General features: G+C 50.4%; 1 protein-coding gene across 2 annotated transcripts in view; it reads left to right on the top strand.

Moving 5' to 3' along the window:
* The window catches only part of LOC119972436 (serine/threonine-protein kinase H1-like), a 163,893-nt gene extending 145,584 nt beyond the window's left edge, over window positions 1–18,309 (top strand). The window contains exon 3 of one of the 2 annotated variants that reach the window (XM_038809128.1): window positions 16,832–18,309. In XM_038809128.1, coding sequence (XP_038665056.1) covers window positions 16,832–17,050 — 219 coding nt within the window. In that variant the 3' untranslated portion in view covers window positions 17,051–18,309. Of the gene's footprint in view, window positions 1–6,911; window positions 7,686–16,831 lie in introns of those variants that run through there. The other variant, XM_038809129.1, reaches the window with a different exon arrangement.
* The last annotated feature ends 2,355 nt before the right edge of the window (window positions 18,310–20,664 follow it).

The raw sequence follows: 20,664 nt of genomic DNA, 5'->3' as shown, positions 1-20,664 counted from the left end.
CACTCAGCAGACAGGCAGAGACAAGACCCTGGCCCACTCCCTGTGGCACTCACCCACCCACCGGCCATGGACATGACCCCACGGAGCTGTGTCCCATCCCCTGGGTGTCAGATATGGCGTAGGTTGAGGAGCACCAGCACCCAGCTCTCTGCGGGTTACCATTACCCCCCTCTGCCCTTGAAAGTGACCCACTGACAGCACCGACACAATCCCGGCACCCTGGGAGGGTGGAAATGGGGGTGGTTAAGGATGCGATGATGGACCAGGCCACATCCTAGGTGAATCAGGCCAGTATGAGGGCCTCCCTGGCCCTCCAGGGTTGCCGGACCCTCACCGCTGCCATCTGTCCTGCAGCCTCCGGCTGGCCCTTACGTTCCTCCCCGCCCTCGTCCTCTAACCCCTGCTGGCCGGCGCCTCCTCAACAACCTCATCCTCGTCCCCCTCCTCCTCCTCGAAAGTGGCCACATGTTCCACGTCACTAAGCTCCATCTTGTCACCCCACTGCTGTGCCAGGTTGTGGAAGACACAGTAGACCACAACAAAGTGGACGACCCTCCAGGTGTACTGCAGGGCACCACCGGAGCCATCAAGGCATCGGAACCGCATCTTGAGGAATCCAATGCACTGCTCAATCACGGCTTGGGTAGCCACAGGGGCCTTGATGTACCAAGTCTCCGTTCACAACGTCAGCCGGACAGAGCTGGCCCCTTCCGTGGCACTCACCCACTCCCCGGCCATGGACGTGACCACAGAACTGTGTGCCGTTCCTTGGGTATTCGGATGTTGGCTGCTGCAAATGTGGTGTTGCCTCCCGCAGTGTTCAGGTACAGTGTCCAGGCATCGCGGTCTGATTGGGATGCCAGGCAATGGCACATTGCCTGCCCACCCACAGGAATGCACTTGGGTTGTGTGAAGTACTCACTTAGGGCAGCACGGTAGCACAGTGGTTAGCACAGTTGCTTCACAGGTCCAGGGTCCCAGGTTCGAATCCTGGCTTGGGTCACTGTCTATGCAGAGTCTGCATGTTCTCTGCGTGTGTTTCCTCCGGGCGCTCCAGTTTCCTCGGTAGCCATCTGGGATGGCCACTTCCAGAATACAAAATGGACGCTCGCAAAGAATGTAGGGAACTGTGGACAATGTTAGGAAAGCAAGCAGCACAGAGCCTGTATGCGTGTTGAGAAGGCAGCTCCCAGACGAGACTGAAACTGTAGGTCAATTAACATATTGATGGCCCATTCTCGGGAACAAAGGAAAGACACTGAAGCAACCGATACTGTTTCAGACATCCCGGTGCCAGTTCCCCAAACTGAAAGCACAAACAAAGCCAAGCCAATGGCCACCTAAGACACGCCCAGCCATCAGGGCACCCACCTCTTTATTGGTCAATATCGATAGCAATATCGGAAGCGGCCCAATTAATTGGGGACAAGTTTAAGGCCCACCGAAAAGCACGCAAGACCCTCCAGGTATAAGAAGGAACCCCCACGAGAGATTCGCTCTCTTGGACTCGGCTCTGGTGGCATCTGATGGCGACATCTGGTGGGACTCAACCTAGAAGTGGCCCAGTCACTCCGAGAGAACCCAAATTTGAACTAGAATCTAATTGGAAAAGTAAAAACCACAACCGTAAGACCGATACTGATCAAACCATCAAAATTGTGAAGTGTGTTATTTGCATGCGTACTAACAGTGATATAAGGTAAACCTGAGAGATTTTGTTGTGTAAAACTGTCGGGAGTTTTGTAGCCGGAAAATAGCGTAAGCTGTACCCGTGTTTACATCACTACTTTATCACCCCCTGTTCCAAATTCGGTAGAAACCCAGAGATAGCGATAAAATTGGCAATGAAGGCAATGGAACGCTTATGAACCCCCAGGAATTCGAGGTCGCAGCGACCAGTAGAGTAGGACAGTGTCTCGTATGGGAAGAGGAAATCAGAAAATATCTCAAAGGGAAAGGATGGCCCTTTGGAGTGAATTTTGTGCTAAGGATGAAACAGGTCCTGGACGTATAGGGCATACTTGGTGGGAGAACCTGACAGAGATTCATAAGAAGAGCTTAGGGAAAGCTCGCAAGCCGATGGCAATCGTGTCCTGCTTGGCACAATTGCGAGGCACAGAGGCAGTCATGAGGACGCTCCGCAGAGAGATTGAAGAGAGAGATAAGAGTAGTGAAGGAGTCGTGAGGGAGTATGAGAAAGAAAACAGGGAACTGAGAGAGCAGTTAGCGGCGAGGGACAAGGAGATGAGGATGTCAAACGGGCACACCAATCTTGTCTCACCCATTTAAGCAGTTTTCAGTCGCAGTATGATAAGGCCTACCAAGACACGCAACATGCGGTGTTGGTACGAGAAGAGACAGAACACCAAGTCGAGCAATTAAAGAAATAATGTAATGATTTAAAAGCAGCCCTACGAGCACTCCACACTTTCACGATGGAACAAAGGCAGAGTTCAGTAGATCACGCAAAATGCCAGAAGCAAATTGCAGAACTGCAATCCCTGCTTTCTGTCCAAAATGGATTCCAGAGCACGTTTGGACCCCAATTAAACCAAGAAAATGGCCTCAACTGGCAGGAGTTAAATGAGACTGCCCACAGATATGTACATGGCACATGTACACAAAACAAACCTCAGAAACGAAAAGCACCCCAACCCCCGACTGCACAGGCAGAACACACCCCTATGAACCCTGTAACCATAGAGCGCAGGGCACAGCAGGAAACCCAGATTTCCTGTACACGACCCCATTAACCATCACTCAATTACGGGATGCATGCGATACGATTACACCGTTCCTACCCACATCGGACCCCACCAGTTCTTTGCAAGAGTAAAACAACAGGCGACCATGTACGGCCTGGATGAAAGAGAGCAAATGAAGCCACAGTTTTAAGCTTCGACCCGTCAGTCGTGGCAGCCCTTCCCAACCCACAGAATGTAGGAGGAGGCACACTCCAAGAAATGCACACTGCGATCCTAGATGCGATCGGCTATAACAAAGGAGACCCCGTAAAAGGCCTAAACAAATGTATTAGGACTGGATTTGGCCAGCCCCGCAGTCACCGCCCTCACGCATGAGAAAGCAATACAACAGATTTTAGAAAATGTAAAGGCAGCCCAGCTTGCAGCAGCCATTAGACCTGGGACCCGCAAGAGACAAAGCAAAGTTTGCTTTGATAAGACAGTACACGCCACAGAATTTGTAGTAGGGAAGCAAGTCATGCTAGCACTATACAACCCCAGTTTATTCCTCTCCCCCAAATTTACAGAACCATACTCCATTTCTGATAAAGTCAGCCCCTCCGTATATAAAATCACCTATCCCGATGGCAAGTCTGCGTGGTTCCACATAAACCAGCTTAAGGTTTATGGTCGCAGAACAACCATTCACACATCTCGCCCCATCCACGAACGGCCTTTTCCTACCCTCCCCCAACTTGTCCAGCCCATCCTCAGACACGACTTCGACTCCACCCCCAGAGCCACGCCTCCGCCTCTCCCTTCCCCCAACCAATAGCGATAGCGACAGCCCCAGCACATCATGCTACGATTATACCCCTGCACCAAGCCCCACTCCCAGCGACTCCGAACATGATTCCAGCTACCCCTTTGAAATAACATATTAAAGCCCCTGATCCAGACCCACCGCCCGACGATTATGGATTGCCCCCTAGCAACTCCAACCTCAATACAAAATACTCGCACCGAGACAATTCGTTCAGGCTCATCCAGAATGATGTGATGGACCCCAATTCGCCCCACGCAACTTTGGCACGACTACTCCAGTCAGGAGTACGGCAACCAGGAGAAGATGATGACTTAGAGTCTGACTCCCACCAAACAAATCCCTTTGCGACTCTGTTCACTATAGAACAATGAGATGTCCAAATGATGGTAAAAAGGAACCGATGGAGATTTACGCTCTCCTTTCTGATGGAACCTGCACGATTTTGTTATGTTGGTTGGTCATTTTGAATGTTTCTTACTGTCAAAGTTGAATTATGTTGTTCACTTAAATTTTTCATGGCCCCACGCCACCATTCTTTTAATGCCCACTAGCAGTTAAAGGAACAATTTTGTCCGCAGACAACCATTCATAACTGCTCTTCTGCTTTGAAGGTAGAAGTTAACAAAGGCAACCCCCACGACGGCCATAAATTCTGTTCTTGTCCGGTCACTCAGGCAGTGGAGTAACGGCACTAGTCCCCGCCCTGTCTGAGGACCCCCTGGTCAGCTACGCTTGGCTAGAGCACATACAGCACTGGTCACCGTTCTACCCAGGGATTCCACCCATTCTTACATGCCGCGGCCCATACACTCCCCATTCGGGACTTTGGTTCAAAACTCTTTTGTTTGTTTTATGACGACCCTTAGGTTGCTCTCCATATACTATTTACATCCTCAAACACTGGGATGGTACACTCACCGCATCAATCGCACAGGCTGCGAGACAGCTCGAGCTGTGACAGTATTTTCTTCTCGGATGTCTTGTCCAAAAATGGGCGGGATTCTCCGACCCCACGCAGGGTCGGAGAATCGGCCGGCAGCGGCGTTAATCCCGCTCCCGCAGGGTTTTTAAATCTCTGACCGGCCAAAAACCGGCGCTGTGCAAATCCCGCCGGCAGCCTCTGAAAACAGCTGGCGCCGGCGGGATTTCATTTTTTTTTAGTTTCCACAAATCTCCGCCCCGGATGGGCCGAAGTCCCGCCGACGTGGCCACGGGTCACGTCGGCGAAAATCACAGTTGCTTTAAAACGGCGTCAACCATTGATGATGGTTGACGCCGTTTAGTGTCGGGGGGTGGGTTGCGGCATCGGGGGGGTGGGTTGCGGCATCGGGGGGGTGGGTTGCGGCATCGGAGGGTGGGTTGCGGCATCGGGGGGGTGGGTTGCGGCATCGGGGGGGTGGGTTGCAGCATCGGGGGGTGGGTTGCGGCATCGGGGGGGGGGTTGTGGCATTGGGGGGGTTGCGGCATCGGAGGGGGGGCATCGGGGGGGGTTGCGGCATTGGGGGGGTTGTGGCATCGGGGGGGCATCGGGGGGGGGGTTTGGGGGCAGTGGCGTGCAGAGAGGGGGGGGCGACGGATGCCCTGGGCCAACGCACCGTCGCCTCCCCCTCTGTACGCCGCTGCCCCCTACCCCAACCACCCCCCCCACCACCCCTACCTCCCTCCCCACCTCCCCTACCTCCCTCCCCACCACCCCTACCTCCCTCCCCACCACCCCTACCTCCCTCCACACCACCCCTACCTCCCTCCCCACCACCACTACCCCCTCCCCACCACCCCACCACCCCTACCCCCTCCCCACCACCCCTACCCCCCTCCATCGCCGCCCCCCCATCTTTCGCAACGCCGCAACCCCCCCCCCTCAACGCCGGGTCCCCCCCCTCAACGCCGGGTCCCCCCCCCTCAACGCCGGTACCCACACCCCGTCCCCCTCCCTCTGAAGGCCGGTACCCACACCCCCCCTCTCTCCTCCTCCCCCCCCTTCCTTCCTCCTCCCCCCCTTCCTTCCTCCATCCCCCCCCTTCCTTCCTCCCCCCCTTCCTTCCTCCGTTAGTGGGGGGGGGGTGCGGCGTTAGTGGGGGTGGGGGGTGGGTGGGTGCGGCGTTGGAGGGGGGTAGGGGTGGTGAAGGGGGTAGGGGTGGTGAGGGGAGGGGGTTGGGGTAGGGGCAGCTGCGTGCAGAGGGGGGGCGACGGTGCGTTGGCCCCGGGCATCCGTCTCCCCCCTCCTCTGCACGTCGCTGCCCCTACCCCAACCCCCCCCTCACCACCCCTACCCCCTTCACCACCCCTACCCCCCTCCAACGCCGCACCCCCCCACCCCCCACCCCCCACTAACGCCGCACCCCCCCCCCACTAACGGAGGAAGGAAGGGGGGGAGGAAGGAAGGGGGGGACGGAGGAAGGAAGGGGGGAGGATGAAGAAGGGGGGACGGAGGAAGGAAGGGGGGAGGAGGAAGGAAGGGGGGGAGGAGGAGAGAGGGGGGGGTGTGGGTACCGGCCTTCAGAGGGAGGGGGACGGGGTGTGGGTACTGGCGTTGAGGGGGGGGGGGACCCGGCGTTGAGGGGGGGGACCCGGCGTTGAGGGGGGGGGTTGCGGCGTTGCGAGAGATGGGGGGGCGGCGTTGGAGGGGGGTTGGGGTGGTGGGGAGGGGGTAGGGGTGGTGGGGAGGGAGGTAGGGGTGGTGAGGGGGGGTGGTTGGGGTAGGGGGCAGCGGCGTACAGAGGGGGGGGGCGACGGTGCGTTGGCCCAGGGCATCCGTCGCCCCCCCTCTCTGCACGGCGCTGCCCCCAAACCCCCCCCGATGCCGCAACCCCCCCCGATGCCGCAACCCCCCCCCGATGCCGCAACCCCCCCCCCGATGCCCCCCCCAAATGCCGGAACCCCCCCCAAATGCCGGAACCCCCCCCCCCCAAATGCCGGGTCTGTCTGTCTCCTTCCCCCCCCCAAATGCCGGGTCTGTCTCTCTCCTCCCCCTCCCCCAAATGCCGGAACCCCCCCCCCCCAAATGCCGGGTCTGTCTCTCTCCTCCTCCCCCCCCCCCCCCAAACGCCGGGTCATTCTCTCTCCTCCTCCTCCTCCAAAAAACGCCGGGTCTCACCACTTCCGCAGCTGGTGAAACTGACGCGTATCGCGTCAGTCAGCTGCTGGCCCCTCCGGGAACGGAGAATCGCCGCCTAAAAGAAGGCCCCCACGCCGGAGTCATGTACACCGATTTTTCTCTCCGGAAATCGGCGTTACGACGGTCTGCAGAGAATTTCGCCCAATATTTGGTTTAAAAAAAATGAGGGAGTCACAGATGGTGACCAATTATAATGGGTAATTGGCAATAAAAGGACAGACAGACAGACAGACATATGAGATCTTAAGCAAGATAATAACAAATATTATGCTTGTGCCCACAGAAATCCAGAACCACAGAAGCCTCAGGAAGACTACGGAAGAAAGAAGAGAACATGAAGACGGACATCATGGTCTACTTTTGAATCTTCGCGGGATCCCTACAGTTGCGCACGGATGCGCCCCCCCCGATCCATACCCCACAGGCTGTGAATGTTTCCCATCCCTGCCACACACTGTACCCAGAGACTGCAACTGATACACCAACCTGGTGTGACAAGTTCATCACCTGGTATTCCCTGTCCTACGTTGTAGAAGCACTGTTAGTACTTGCGATACTCTGCAGTGTCGTTCAGACCCTAAGACTCAGGAAATGGTGGAGGAAAGCTTCCCGCAATCCGATATACACAGTCAGATCCCCTATTTTTGGACTTCAACAAACCCCCCAACCCCTTTAAGTGCATTAAAGTGCATCTGTTTTTTTTATGCTTGTTCTAATAAAAGAAATGTAAAACTCTGTGCTTGACTGCTAAACCAGAGAGACCTGTATTGCTGCTATTGTACAGTTTAAAATGTTGTAAATTCTTTTGATTGATTAAGGATAGTTTAGTTAAGGATAGTTAGAGGTTCCCGTGTTTTTATTTTGTAATGCATGCCTGCATGTCATAGCACCCCGTAGAATTTTATAATGATGTGTGTACATAAAGTAATTTAGGTAAAAGTTTCAATCCATAGGACAGAGTAGTGTAGGGCCTGTCCTTGCTTATGGGTGCCCGACTTAAGAGGAGAACGAAGAAGATGCATGAATTTGATCCTTCACGCTTCGTGTTGAGGATCACAAGGAGGGAGTGTAGCCATCTGGGATGGCCACTTCCAGAATACAAAATGGACGCTCGCAAATAATGTAGGGAACTGTGGACAATGTTAGGAAAGCAAGCAGCACAGAGCCTGTATGCGTATTGAAAAGGCAGCTCCCTGACGAGACTGAAACTGTAGGTCAATTAACATATTGATGGCCCATTCTCGGGAACAAAGGAAAGACACTGAAGCAACCGATACTGTTTCAGACATCCCGGTGCCAGTTCCCCAAACTCAAGGCACAAACAAAAACAAACCAACGGCCACCTCAGACACGCCCAGCCATTAGGGCACCCACCCCTTTATTGGTCAAGATCGATAGCAATGATCGGGAAGCGGCCAAATTAATTGGGGCCAAGTTTAAGGCCCACCGAAAAGCACGCAAGACCCTCCAGGTATAAGAAGGAACCCCCACGAGAGATTCGCTCTCTTGGACTCAGTTCTCAAAGTGGAGAGACCCGTCCACCAGCTGCACCAGAAGCAAGTAAGTCTAAGGTCAACGCTCGCTAACAGATGGACAGCCTTAGCTGTTCTCCTGTTACCTCTTCGAACACAACAACCTCGGATCCAAACACGACCATTGTTCCTCTGACTGAGTGGGCACCCAAAGTTAAGTATAGGCGTTAGAGTGAGAGATAGTTTAGTTTGTAGTATTTTGTGCATGAGTAGATATTACTGTGTGCGTAAATAAATAGTATTGACTTTGAACTAACTAACTGGTGCATTGGCTCTTTGATACGTATTCGGGTTTGAACCTTGTGGCGGTATCGAGAGATACCTGGCGACTCGAGAGCAAGCGTAATTAGGATTAAGGAAGGCGACCATATTGACTGCCATATTTATAGCCAGATAAATATAGCAACATCTCCCACCGTCCAAAGATGTGCAGGTTATGTGGATTGGCCATGCTAAATTGCCCTTAGGTTAGGTGGGGTTACTGGGTTACAGGGATGGGGTGGAGGTGTGGATTTAAGTGGGTGCTCTTTCCACGAGCTTCTGCAAACTCGATGGGCTGAATGGCCGCCTTCTGCACGGCAAATTCTATGATTCTGTAAATTCTATGATTAACCATGACTGCCAATTCCCGAGAGGCTATAGCCTTCAGCTGCAGGGCCAGAGGCCTCGGCAGTCGGTGGGGGTTATTAGTGGTCGGTGGGGCAGTCAGGCAACACAAGGGTTGCCCACACTATCCAGGTTTGGCATGGTGGTGCCATGAGTGGTCACTCCCCTACCTCTCCATGGTGGCCCATTCCTGCGGAGGGTCCCCCACCCCCAACTGAGCACAGGGGAGAGCCCCCATGCTCTTTGCCTGTGAGCAAAGATGGCTACTCACCTCCTCAGCTCTCTGCACAGTAGCCCATCTGCCAGGTTCACATTTTTGAAAAGGATATTAATTGGCGCCAGCGTGAGCACTTGCTGGCAAGGCCGCTGAATGACAGGAGGCTATTGGATATGGAGTCACTCTCGTTAATTGTATGGAAATGCAGCTTAAGTAGTGATCGTTTGTTCTCGCCATGCTATGGCGAGATCCCGATTTCGCCTACATGAGAGGGCCGCTTGCGTCACAAACTGTTTGGCACCTGTCATGGATCTTGTTTTTGACCTCTCCCACTATTCACTGGCTTGTTTCAACTTCCGCTGGTGACCATGGAGTGATTGGTCACATAAAGGGCTGTTCCTGTTCAAAGTCACAGAAAAGGGCTCTTTTTACCCAGATCCGGGTGGAAGTTTGATGAAAAGGCGTAGGTGAATGTTCGAGGAGTAGTTTACCACTGGAATGGTATGTCTTCTGATCATCGGACCCGGCAGAAAACAGTGAGAGGTTTGGCTAGAACATTGAAACAGTCCTGTGCTTCACAGACAGTCTCTTCCAGCATGCAAGCGGGGGAGGGGCAAGCTGTAAGGCCCCAGATACAGAAACTGATGACTTTTATCAAGGAGGAATTCCATAAACAGAGGAAAGAAATGCATGAGGATCATGCAAAGGCCATTGCAGAAGCTGTGGCACCCCTGAAGAGTAGTTTGGAGCAGATGGAGAGGTGTTTGGAGGTGGCGGGGTCGCAGATGCGGGAGATTGAATGAGTGATCGCGGACCACAGCGATCGTGTGGTGGCTCTAGAGGCGGAGGTGGGGTTCCTAGGAGACCGTTGTAAAATGCTGAGGACAAAGTTGGAGGAGCAGGCGAATGCCCCGAGAAGGCAGAACCTGCGAATAGTGTACCTGCCTGAAGGAGTGGAAGGTGTGAGTGCCACAAGATACATCTCGAGGATGCTGGCGGGACTGGTGGCAGAAGGGGTGCTAGATAAGGCTCCTGAAGTGGACCGAGCGCATAGGTCTCTGAGGCAAAAGCCTAGAGCTGGGGAGCTACTGCGGGCGGTGATCGTGAGACTCCATAAATTTGTGAAGAAAGAGAAAATTCTACGGTGGGCCAGGGAGAAGCGTAGCTGCGACTGGGAAGAAAATAACGTCCGGATTTATCAGGACATCTGTGTTGAGTTGGCAAAACGGCGGGCAGGTTTCAACAAGGCCAAGGCAGTGCTGTACCAGCAGCAGATCAGGTTTGGGGTGCTCTACCCGGTGAAATTATGGGTGACGTTCGGAGGCCGGGATTACTATTTTGAGACCCCAGAAGCGGCCAAAGACTTCATTAAGGAGCATAAACTGGGGGAGAACTGAGTAGACAATGCTTGGAACTGGGGGGCTGGCACTATGTAATGGTCGGGAGCATGTTTGAAGTAGGTGTAGGGATTGGGGGATTTTCCCCATTTTTTGTGGGGGGGAGGGGTGTTCTGTTCAATGTTGAGATTGTAAGGGGTTGTAGGGGTGAAAGGTTTATGTGGGGATGGATGTTCCCATCCGCCCTCCTGTTTTATGGGACTGTTTGTGTTTCACATCTCTTTGTTTGCTTTTGGAGAAGGCTACCTGGAGTTCAGGAGAAGTCCTTGTTTCGGTGGGGGAGGGGGTAAGGCCAACAAGAGGCCTTCTTCTTTGAGCTGAGGAGTGTGGGGGGTGGGGGGGGGGGGGGGGGGGGAGAGGTCATTAGGATGTGCCTTGGGCAGGGGCAGCCGCGCTAGCAGGTTATCCTGGTGAACGGAAGTCAGGTGGTGAGGGAGAAGGCCAAGAGGGGTGGCCGGGGGAAGGTGGAAAGGGGAAGTGGGGGGGGAAGAAGGGGAAGGGGAAAAGCAAGGGGGGGGTTTCTGCGATGCGGCAGGGGGTGAGAGATGACATGGTCAAGGGCGAAGAAAGGGGCCATCTGGGATTAGCTAGGTACAGAGTGGAATTAAAGGGGCAGGGGTTTAGTGGGGAAGATTACGGACATTAGGGGGGATTGGAGACGCAAGCCTCCGGTAAAGTTGGTAACGTGGAACATCCGGGGAATGAATGGGCCGGTTAAAAGATCGCGGATGTTCGCGCACCTCAGGAGCTTGAAAGCGGGGGTTGTCTTTTTGTAGGAGACACACCTCTGTGTGAAGGACCAGGTTAGGTTAAGGAAGGGGTGGGTCGGGCAGGTGTTTCACTCGGGGTTTGATTTGAAATCGAGTGGTCCGGCGATTTTAATGAGCAAAAAATGGGATTCGTGAGTGCGAAGGAGGTGAGGGATCCAGGTGGGAGATATGTGATTGTGAGTGGGGTATTGGAAGGGGCACCGATAGTGTTGGTAAATCTGTATGGCCCAAATTGGGATGATGTAGGTGTTATGAGGGGGTTGCTGGCAGCAATCCCGGATTTAGCCACGTACCAGTTGATCATGGGAGGAGATTTTAACTGTGTCCTGGAGCCGAGGGTGATAGATCAAGCCCCAGGTCGATGGGTAGGGTAGGAATGGCAAGGGAGCTGGGGGGGTTTATGGAGAGGATGGGTATGGTGGATCCATGGTGCTTTCAGAACCCAGGGGGAAAGGAGTATTTCTTCTTTTCACACGTCTATATTCAAGTGTATTTGAGGATTGATTACTTTGCACTGAGTCAGGAGATTTTGGTTGGGGTGGAGGGGGCAGAGTATGCGGGAATAGTTACCTCGGACCATGCACCCCACTGGCTGGATATTCGGTTCAGTACGGGACGAGAGCAGAGGCCGGGGTGGAGGTTTGACTTGGGGTTGTTGGCGGATGGAGGTTTTTGTGATAAAGTGCGGTTGGCGATTAGGGATTATGTGGAGTTCAATCAGAATGGGGAGGTGTCGGCGGGCATTTTTTGGGAAGCACTGAAGGCAGTGGTCCGAGGAGAAATTATCTCATTTACGATTCGTTCGAATAAGGAAAGGAGGGCGGAACATGACTGTCTAGTGAGGGAGATAGTGGAGGTGGACAGGGAATATTCGAGGGTGCCCACCGTGGAGGGATTGGCGAGGAGGAAGAAGATGCAGGGGCAATTTGGCAGACTGACAATGGGAAGAAAGCATTTGATCGGGTGGAGTGGTGGTAGGGTAACTGCTCAGGGCAGGAGGGGTGCAATACGAGTATGGGGAGAAGGTGAGCCGCATGCTGGCGCACCAGCTGTGAAGGCAGGAGCCGAGGGTGATAGATCGAGCCCCAGGTTGATGGGTAGGGTATGAATGGCAAGGGAGCTGGGGGGGGGGGGGGTTTATGGAGAGGATGGGTATGGTGGATCCATGGTGCTTTCAGAACCCAGGGGAAAGGGAGTATTCCTTCTTTACACGCGTCTATAAGGTGTATTCAAGGACTGATCACTTTGCACTGAGTCGGCAGATTTTGGTTGGGGTGGAGGGGGCAGAGTATGTGGGGATAGTTATCTCAGCACCCAGGGAAATATTGAAGATCCGGACTGGGGCTGGGAATGTGGTGTCAGCCAGGGAAGCTAAATGAGGCATTTAGAGAGGATTACCAGGGACTTTATGAGACAGACCCAGGAGGAGAGGAGGGGATCATGGAGTGGTTTCTGGACGAGCTGGAATTTCCCCAGGTGGAGGAAGCAAAGAGGCAGGCGTTGAAGGAGGCCCTGGGGCTGAGGGAGGTGCTGGATATTATCAGGGGTATGAAGTTGACGAAGGCCCCTGGGCCGGATGTGTACCCAGCAGAATTTTATCAGGAATTTGCGGCGGACCTGAATGTATTCTCATGTATTTTCTTGAATTTTGTTTAATTCCCTTTTCTTCCATGTTCTGAATGATCTGTTGAGTTGCTCGCAGAAAAATACTTTTCACTGTACCTCGGTACACGTGACAATAAACAAATCCAATCCAATCCAATCCAATCCAATATTAGGACTCGTCAAAGAAATTGGATACAAAATTAACTCCAAAAAAGCCCAAATTCTCCAAAAAAAGGTCACTTATTTTGGTACGGTCATAACGCATGGTAAGCGTGAGATAGAACAGAAACTGATTGATTCAATTGTAAAATTGCCCTTGCCCCAAAATGTTACAGCACTCCGGTCATTTTTAGGACTGGTCGGTTACTGTAGGAACTACATAGACGGTTTCGCCACAAAAACGGCCCCACTTTCTGAGCTCCTAAAGAAACAGGCCCCATGGAAATGGCTTCCACAGCACACAGATGCTGTAGATGCATTGAAACGCGCCCTGAGCACAGCTCCCGGTTTGCAGGCACCAGACCCATACTCCCCATACGCAATAGAGGTAGCGACCACCGACCGAACCCTTTCAGCCGTACTTCTACAGGAAAGGCACAATCGTTTAGGACCTGTAGCCTATGCCTCACGAGTTTTAGATCCCGTACAGCAGGGATTTTCAGCCTGCGAAAGGCACTTGCTCGCAGTTTTTTGGGCTGTACAATACTTCTCATATATAACAGGACTCAACCCCGTCACCATTTTGACCGAGCACACCTCGACACAGCTACTATTAGATGATAGGCTAAAAGACGGCACAGTAAGCCAAATTCGCGCAGCGTGCTGGACTCTACTCCTACAAGGATGTGACATTGTGGTAAAGAGGACAAAGACGCACACGTTTCTGGCCGACAATTTACAATATGCAAGAACCCCACATGAGTGCGAGATCATTGCAGCCAAGCACAACACAGGCCCCTTTGTTCCCAAATCGGTGACGAAAAAGATAGGCATCCGACCACAGACAACCCAGCCCACAGACAAAACTCTAAAAATTTATGCAGATGGCACCTCCACAGTTCTAAATAGAAAAAGGATAACAGGATGTGGAATTTCTGTCGAGGACACACAGGGACGCGCATTAGAGGAATTCTCGTTAAAGTTGCTTGGACATTTAGTTTCGCAGGCAGCCGAGTTAGCAGCCATTGCTTACATTGTGCAGCACCCAGATTCGTTCCCGACCCCAGCAGACATATATTCAGGCAGTTTATATGTTTGCAACAGCTTGACAGAATTCCTGCCCCTGTGGGAATCGAGAGGATTTATATCTGCCGACGGAAAACCCCTACCCTCAGCGCCATTACTAAAACACACTCTTAAAGAAGCTAACGGTCGAACTTATGGAATCATAAAAGTTAGAAGCCACCATAGTTCCTCCCACCCGGTAACGTGAAAGCAGATCCCCTAGCGAAAGCAGGCTCACGCCATGGCCACTTTTGGAAGCCCCCTGAGAGTGCCCCCATACACGTGGTTCAGGTCTCACAGACTAATATTCATGATTTGGCCCAGGCACAAAAGGAAAATGACACGCTAAAGGAAATTTTGAAAGGAGACTTCCCGGCTCCCTATGATAGATTTAAAGATACGTTAACGATACATGAGGGAATCGTATTAAAAAATGATATTTATGTGGTCCCCAACCAGGACAGGAACCAGATTATTTGCCAATTCCATGACGGACACGGACACCAAGGGATAGAATCTACGCTTGCCCACCTCAGACCTCTCTGCTGGTGGCCCGATTTAAAAACTGATGTAACCCACTACATTGAGAATTGTTTGATTTGCGCCCAGAACAATCTGGACAGATGTACAAATAAAGGTCAGCTAAGACACACCCGCCCTGTTATGGCCCATGGACGAACTTGCAGTTAGACTATATTGGTCCCCTCCCCCTCTGCAGAAATGGATTCAAATATGTGTTGGTCGTCATCGACACCTTCACAAAATGGGTAGAAGCATTCCCTTCAAGAACAAACATGGCCAAAGCCACGGCAAAAATTCTAACCGAGCAAATTTTTACTAGGTGGGGACTCCCCCGTAGTATTGAGTCGGACCAAGGTTCGCAATTCACAGGCAGAGTAATGAAAAACGTCCTGATAATTTTCAGCATGAAACAGAAGCTTCACATTGCTGATCACCCACAGTCCAGCGGCATTGTGGAACGCATGAATCGCACCCTAAAGGCAACACTTAGGAAGATGGTACAGCAGCAAAACACGGCATGGAACACAGTGCTCCCATTCGCACTGATGTTTATTAGAAACACGGTGTCGAGTTCGACAGGATACACCCCCCATACCCTCATGACCGGAAAACCCATGAAGGGTACCGAGTATTTATTTAGATTTGATTTGGCCAGCCCCAAAGTCATCGCCCTTACCCACAAAAAAGCGGTCCACCAAATAATGGAAACTATTAAAGCAGCACAGCTCGCTGCAGCTGTTAAACTAAGTGCTAGGAAAAAGCAGAATACGGCCTGCTTTGATAAAACATTACGGCTGACAGAGTATACAGTCCGGACAGCAAGTCATGGTCTCCCTGTACAATCCTAGTTCATTCCTCTCCCCCAAATTTGCAGGACCCTCCTCAATTTCCGATAAAGTAAGCCCCTCAGTTTATAAGATTACATATCCAAATGGAAAATCAGGATGGTTCCATATCAACCAGCTTAAGGTTTATGGAATGCAGTGCAGCCACTCACACCACCTCTCATTGGCAATGGCAGACAACGAAGACCCACCCACTGGCAACCCAAACCAGCCCTCCCCCAACCTGGACAGCATGTCCACAGACACGATCTTGAATCTGCCCCTAGAGTCGAATTTCACTCACACTTGATTCGGCCTCTAGCGATAGCGCTAGCGACAGCAAAAGCACAATGGATGCCCTTGATACTCCCGACCAATGGAAAAACAGACCAGGCCCCAGTCACTACAGCCCCAGTGACACCGACCACAATACGTTCGGCCCCTCAGAGCCAATTTATTTGCTGTTACCAGAACCTGACCCACCACCCGACGATAGAGACACCCCCTTGCCCCTACTGCCCTACAGGATAAGAAACAATGGCACCAGAACAATTCTTATCGACTGATAAGAAACAACGACATGGATCCCACATCGGCCCACGCCGCTTTGGTACAGAAACTCCAGTCACGAGTTTGGCAACTGGGAGATGGTGATGACTCAGAGTCTGACTTCCACCATTCTAACCCCTTTGAGACCCTTTTCAGAATGGAACCCTGAGGTGTCCAGATGATGAAAGAAAGGAACCGATTGAGATTTAAGGTGTCCTATTCCCTGATGGAGCCTGCCCGCTTCCTTATTTAGTTTGGTTTTAATGTTGAATGTTTCTCTCTTGTACGACTTTGTGTGTCGATCTCAGGCAAATTTCTTGATACAGTTATGACTACTCCTTTGACGCCATATGGTAGGTAAAGGGACAGGTTTGTTGAAATCCATAAATATTCAAATTCTTCCCGTTCTTGTAAGGTCACCCAGGCAGTGGAGTAACAGCACTGATCCCCACCCTGCCTGAAGACCCCCTATCTATTTGGTCAGCCAAGCTCGGGTAGTGGAGCAACGGCACTGTTCACCCCCTAACCTGGGGATTCCACCCATTCTTGCCCTCATACGCACCCCATTCGGAAAGATGTTTTCAAAACTCTTTTGCTGTTCTTTTAAAAATGTGGTTTAAAGAATGCTCTTTGCCACAACTTCTGTTTCCTTTCCAAGACCCTTCGGTTGCTAACCCCCACCTGCTATTTACATGTTAAAAACACTTGGTTGACACAATTTTGCACTGGATGGAGTAATTGTCTGTCCACTCAGCCCACCAACCACAGGCTGTGAGTGTGCTCGCACTGTGACAGAATTGCTTTTTCAGATGTCTTGTCTCCCAAATGGTTGGTTTAAAAAAAAATGAGGGAGTCACATATGGTGACGATTCTAAATGGGAAATTGATGATTAAGGAGAAACAGACAGACAAACGAGATATTAAACAACAATAACAGATATTATGCTTGTACCCCAGGAAGATACGAATATACCAGAAGACGGAGGAAGGCACAGACAAGATGAAGACGGACCTGATGATCTGCATCTTGTCGTTGGATCAATCCACTTGCGTGCGTTATCCGCCCCTACACCCCTCACCACACAGGTCCCAAACCTGACAACCCAACACGACACCCCTAGCCCGGACACTACACCACACATAGACACATCCACTGATACCCCCACCATGGTGTGACAATATCTTAAAGTGGTATTCCCTTTCGTACATGGTAGACACCCTATTGATTATAGCTATACTTTGCTGTGTCATCCAGATGATCAGACTTCGGAAATGGCGAAGGAGAGCCTCCGCCCCCCAGTATACACACTCAGAGCCCTCTTTCTTGGACTTCAGCAGACCCCACACTCTTTTTGAACCTTTTTCTGCCTAATAAATTCCGCGGTTGTGTTTTTAAAAAATAAAGTTACTTTCTCTGCAAATTGATGTAAGTGTTACAGAAGGAATGTGAAGCTGCTACTGTTTATTTTGTACTGTAATATATGTTCCCTTGGTTATTAGATAGCAGCATGAGTGTAGTTTAGTTAAGGACAGTTAGAGGTTCCCCTTTTTGTGTAAAGAAATTGAAATGTATGATTAAATGTTATAGTGCCCCCTTAGAATTTTTATAGATATGTGTTGTATTAAGGAAAACCTAGGTAAATGCTTTGACCCATAGGACAGAGTAGGATATAACCTGTCCTTGATTGAGGGTACCTGGCATACCAGAGAACAGCAGAAGATTCAGTAGTGTGATGATCCTTCACACGTCACGTTGAGGATCAAGAGGACGGACTGTAGCCATCTGGGATGGCCACTTACAGCAAGAAACATGGACGTTCCCAAAGCCTAAAGGGAAATGTGGACAATGTAAGGTTCAGGCAGGCTCAGAGCCTGAATGTATATTTGTGAGCAAGGAATCCAGACAGCATTGAAACCCCCAACCATTTTGATGGCCCATCTCCAGAAGACAAAAGACTGATACTTGAGTAACCGAAACAATCCCAGACATGTCAGTGTCACTCCCTGTACTCAGGAAGCATCAACAACAGGATCAATGACCGCTTAGGGCACACCCAGCCATCATGGCACCCGCCCCTTTATTGGTTCAAATCGAATACAATGATCAAGATCTGCCCAATTAATGAGGTCCAAACCGAGTACCGCCCAAAAGAGTGCAAAACTCCCCAAGGATAAACAGAGAGACCGCCATGCGTTCGATCTCTCTTGGACCTGCTCCGGCAACGTCCACCTCCAAGTGCAGCACCACCAGAAGCAAGTTCAAGTTCAACACCCGCTGCCGGACGGATGAGCCCAGCTGAGCAGCAGTTACTTCTCCAGTCCAGTAGATCCAGATTCGAACAAAAGCCACTGTTTCACTGACCTAAGCTGGGTGTCTGAAGTTAAGTACAGGTTGTCATAGTTGATAGGTGTAGTTTAATTAGTAGTGTTTATGTTGCATGATTAATCTTGTGTGTAAATAAAGTACAATTGATCTTGAACTAACTAACTGGTGTTTGGCTCTTTGATCGATATCGGGTTGAACCGTGTGGTGGTATCATTTGATACCTGGTGACTCTGAGCAACATAATATCGAGACCCAAAGAAAGAAGGGCAACCTCATTGATTGTCATATTTACAGCAGGTAAAAAAGGCAATAACTGCCGTCTCACGGCGCTGAGGTCGCAGGTTTGATCCCGGCTCTGGGGCACTGTCCGGGTGGAGTTTGCACATTCTCCCCGTGTTTGTGTGGGTTTCACCCCCACAACACAAAGATGTGCAGAGTAGGTGGATTGGCCACGCTAAATTGCCCCTTAATTGGAAAAAATGAATTGGGTACTCTAAATTTATAAAAAGAAAAAAAAACATTGTAAATGAACACCCATCTCCAACCCCCCCTTTCTTCTTCAAAGTCCTTGAATGCATGGCTGCCTCTTAAATCCCTGCCCATTTTTCTTACAACTCCATGGTTAGATGCTTCCAATTAGGTTTTCGCACTGCTAGTGCTGAAACAGCCCTAAATAAAGTCACCAATGGCCTCCTCTATGACTGACACTGTTATGCACTATTGCTTCTCATCTATTTGACCTCTCTGAAGTTGTTGACATGTTTGACCACACCAGTCTCCTCTAATTCCTCACCTCTGTTGCTCAGCTGAGTCAGACTGCCATGGCAGGTTCTGTTATTTAACCTATGCAGTCATAGCTAGGTAAATTACTGCCTTGGCTTCTCTTCCCAATCCTACACTGTTACTTCTGAAGTCCACCAAGGCTCTCTGCTTGACCTTCACCTATTTCTCATCTATATGCTGGCCCTTAGTGGTATAATATGAAGTCATGATGTCAGACTTTGCATGTACACTGATGAAACCTCACCATCCCCTCTTTCATTCCCTTCATTGAATCACTATTATCAGACCTTTTGCCAATTTACAATCCTGGATAAGGCGCAATTTTCCTCAATTAAAATTTGGGAAGGCACAAGTTATTTGTCTCCAGTCCCCACCACCAATTTCATCCCCATTATCAGCCACTGTCTCAAAGTTAACTGGACTGTTCCAAACCTCTGCATCCTATTTGATGCTGAGCTGAATTTCCAACCACAAATCCTGTCCATCACAAGACGGTCTACTTCGGCCTTCCTATCTCTGTCTCAGTTTCGTTACAGTTGAAATCCTCATCCATGCTTTTGATACCTCCCAACATGACTATTCCAATAGTATCCTGACCGAGATCTAATTTTTTACCCCTCCACTAACTTGCACTTATCCAGAGCTTTGCTGTCTTTAACCTGTCTTGCTCATTCGCCTCTCCTTTTTGTGTTTACTGAGCTACATTGGCTCCTGCTTCATCAATTTATCATATCTACAGCCTTCACCTTTCCTGCAACTTGCCAAGAACTTAGTGCTCCTCCAACTCTAGCCTCTTGTGCAATCAATTTCCTTTGTCTAACTGTCAGTAGCTGTACTTTCAGTCAGCTAGACCCTGAGCTCTGAAGTTCCCTCCCAAACTTCTCTGTCTCTCTCACATTTAAACCTATGTTTTTCATTCGCAAGTCCTAAAATCTCCTTCTTTGGTTTGGTCTCAAACATTTCCCCTTGCCTACGTTCTTGTGAAGTGCCTCGGGACATTTTCCATATTAAAGGCACTATATAATTGCACCTTGTTGTTGATTATAGAGATTGTGCACATGATTTGATCCATGATTAGGTTTTAAATATTGTTTCCAATTGTTTCTTCACAAGTTATTTTTAACAAATTTGTAAAGATTTTTGAAAAACATATTTATGGTTTGATTAAAATAATTGCAATTATGTCTGCTTAGTAAGTATAAAAACGTGGGCAACTTAGTGAGTCCACTACTTACATAAGACCATAAGATATAGGAGCAGAATTACACCATTTGGCTCATCAAGTCTGCTCCGCCATTCAATCATGGCTGATATGTTTCTTATCCCCATTCACCTGCCTTTTCCCCTTAACTTCTGATCCCCTTATTAAGCAAGAACCTATCTCTCTCTGTCTTATAGACAATCAGTGACTTGGCCTCCACAGCCTTCTGAGGCAAAGAGTTCCACAGAATCACCATCCTCTGGCTGAAGAAATTCCTCATCTCAGTATGAAAGGATCGTTCCTGGAGTCTGAGGATGTGCCCTCAGGTTCTAGTCTCTCCTTATTGTGGAAACATCTGCCGAACGTCCACTCTATCTCGGCCTCTCTGTATTTTCATAGTAACTTCATTGCAATGTTAATGTAAGCCTATTTGTGACACTAACAATGATTATTATTATTCTGTAAGTTTCAATGATATCC

This window comes from Scyliorhinus canicula, chromosome 10, assembly GCF_902713615.1.
Source record: "Scyliorhinus canicula chromosome 10, sScyCan1.1, whole genome shotgun sequence".
NCBI classification, from domain to species: Eukaryota; Metazoa; Chordata; class Chondrichthyes; order Carcharhiniformes; family Scyliorhinidae; genus Scyliorhinus; species Scyliorhinus canicula.
This window is presented reverse-complemented; position numbering and strand designations above follow the sequence as displayed.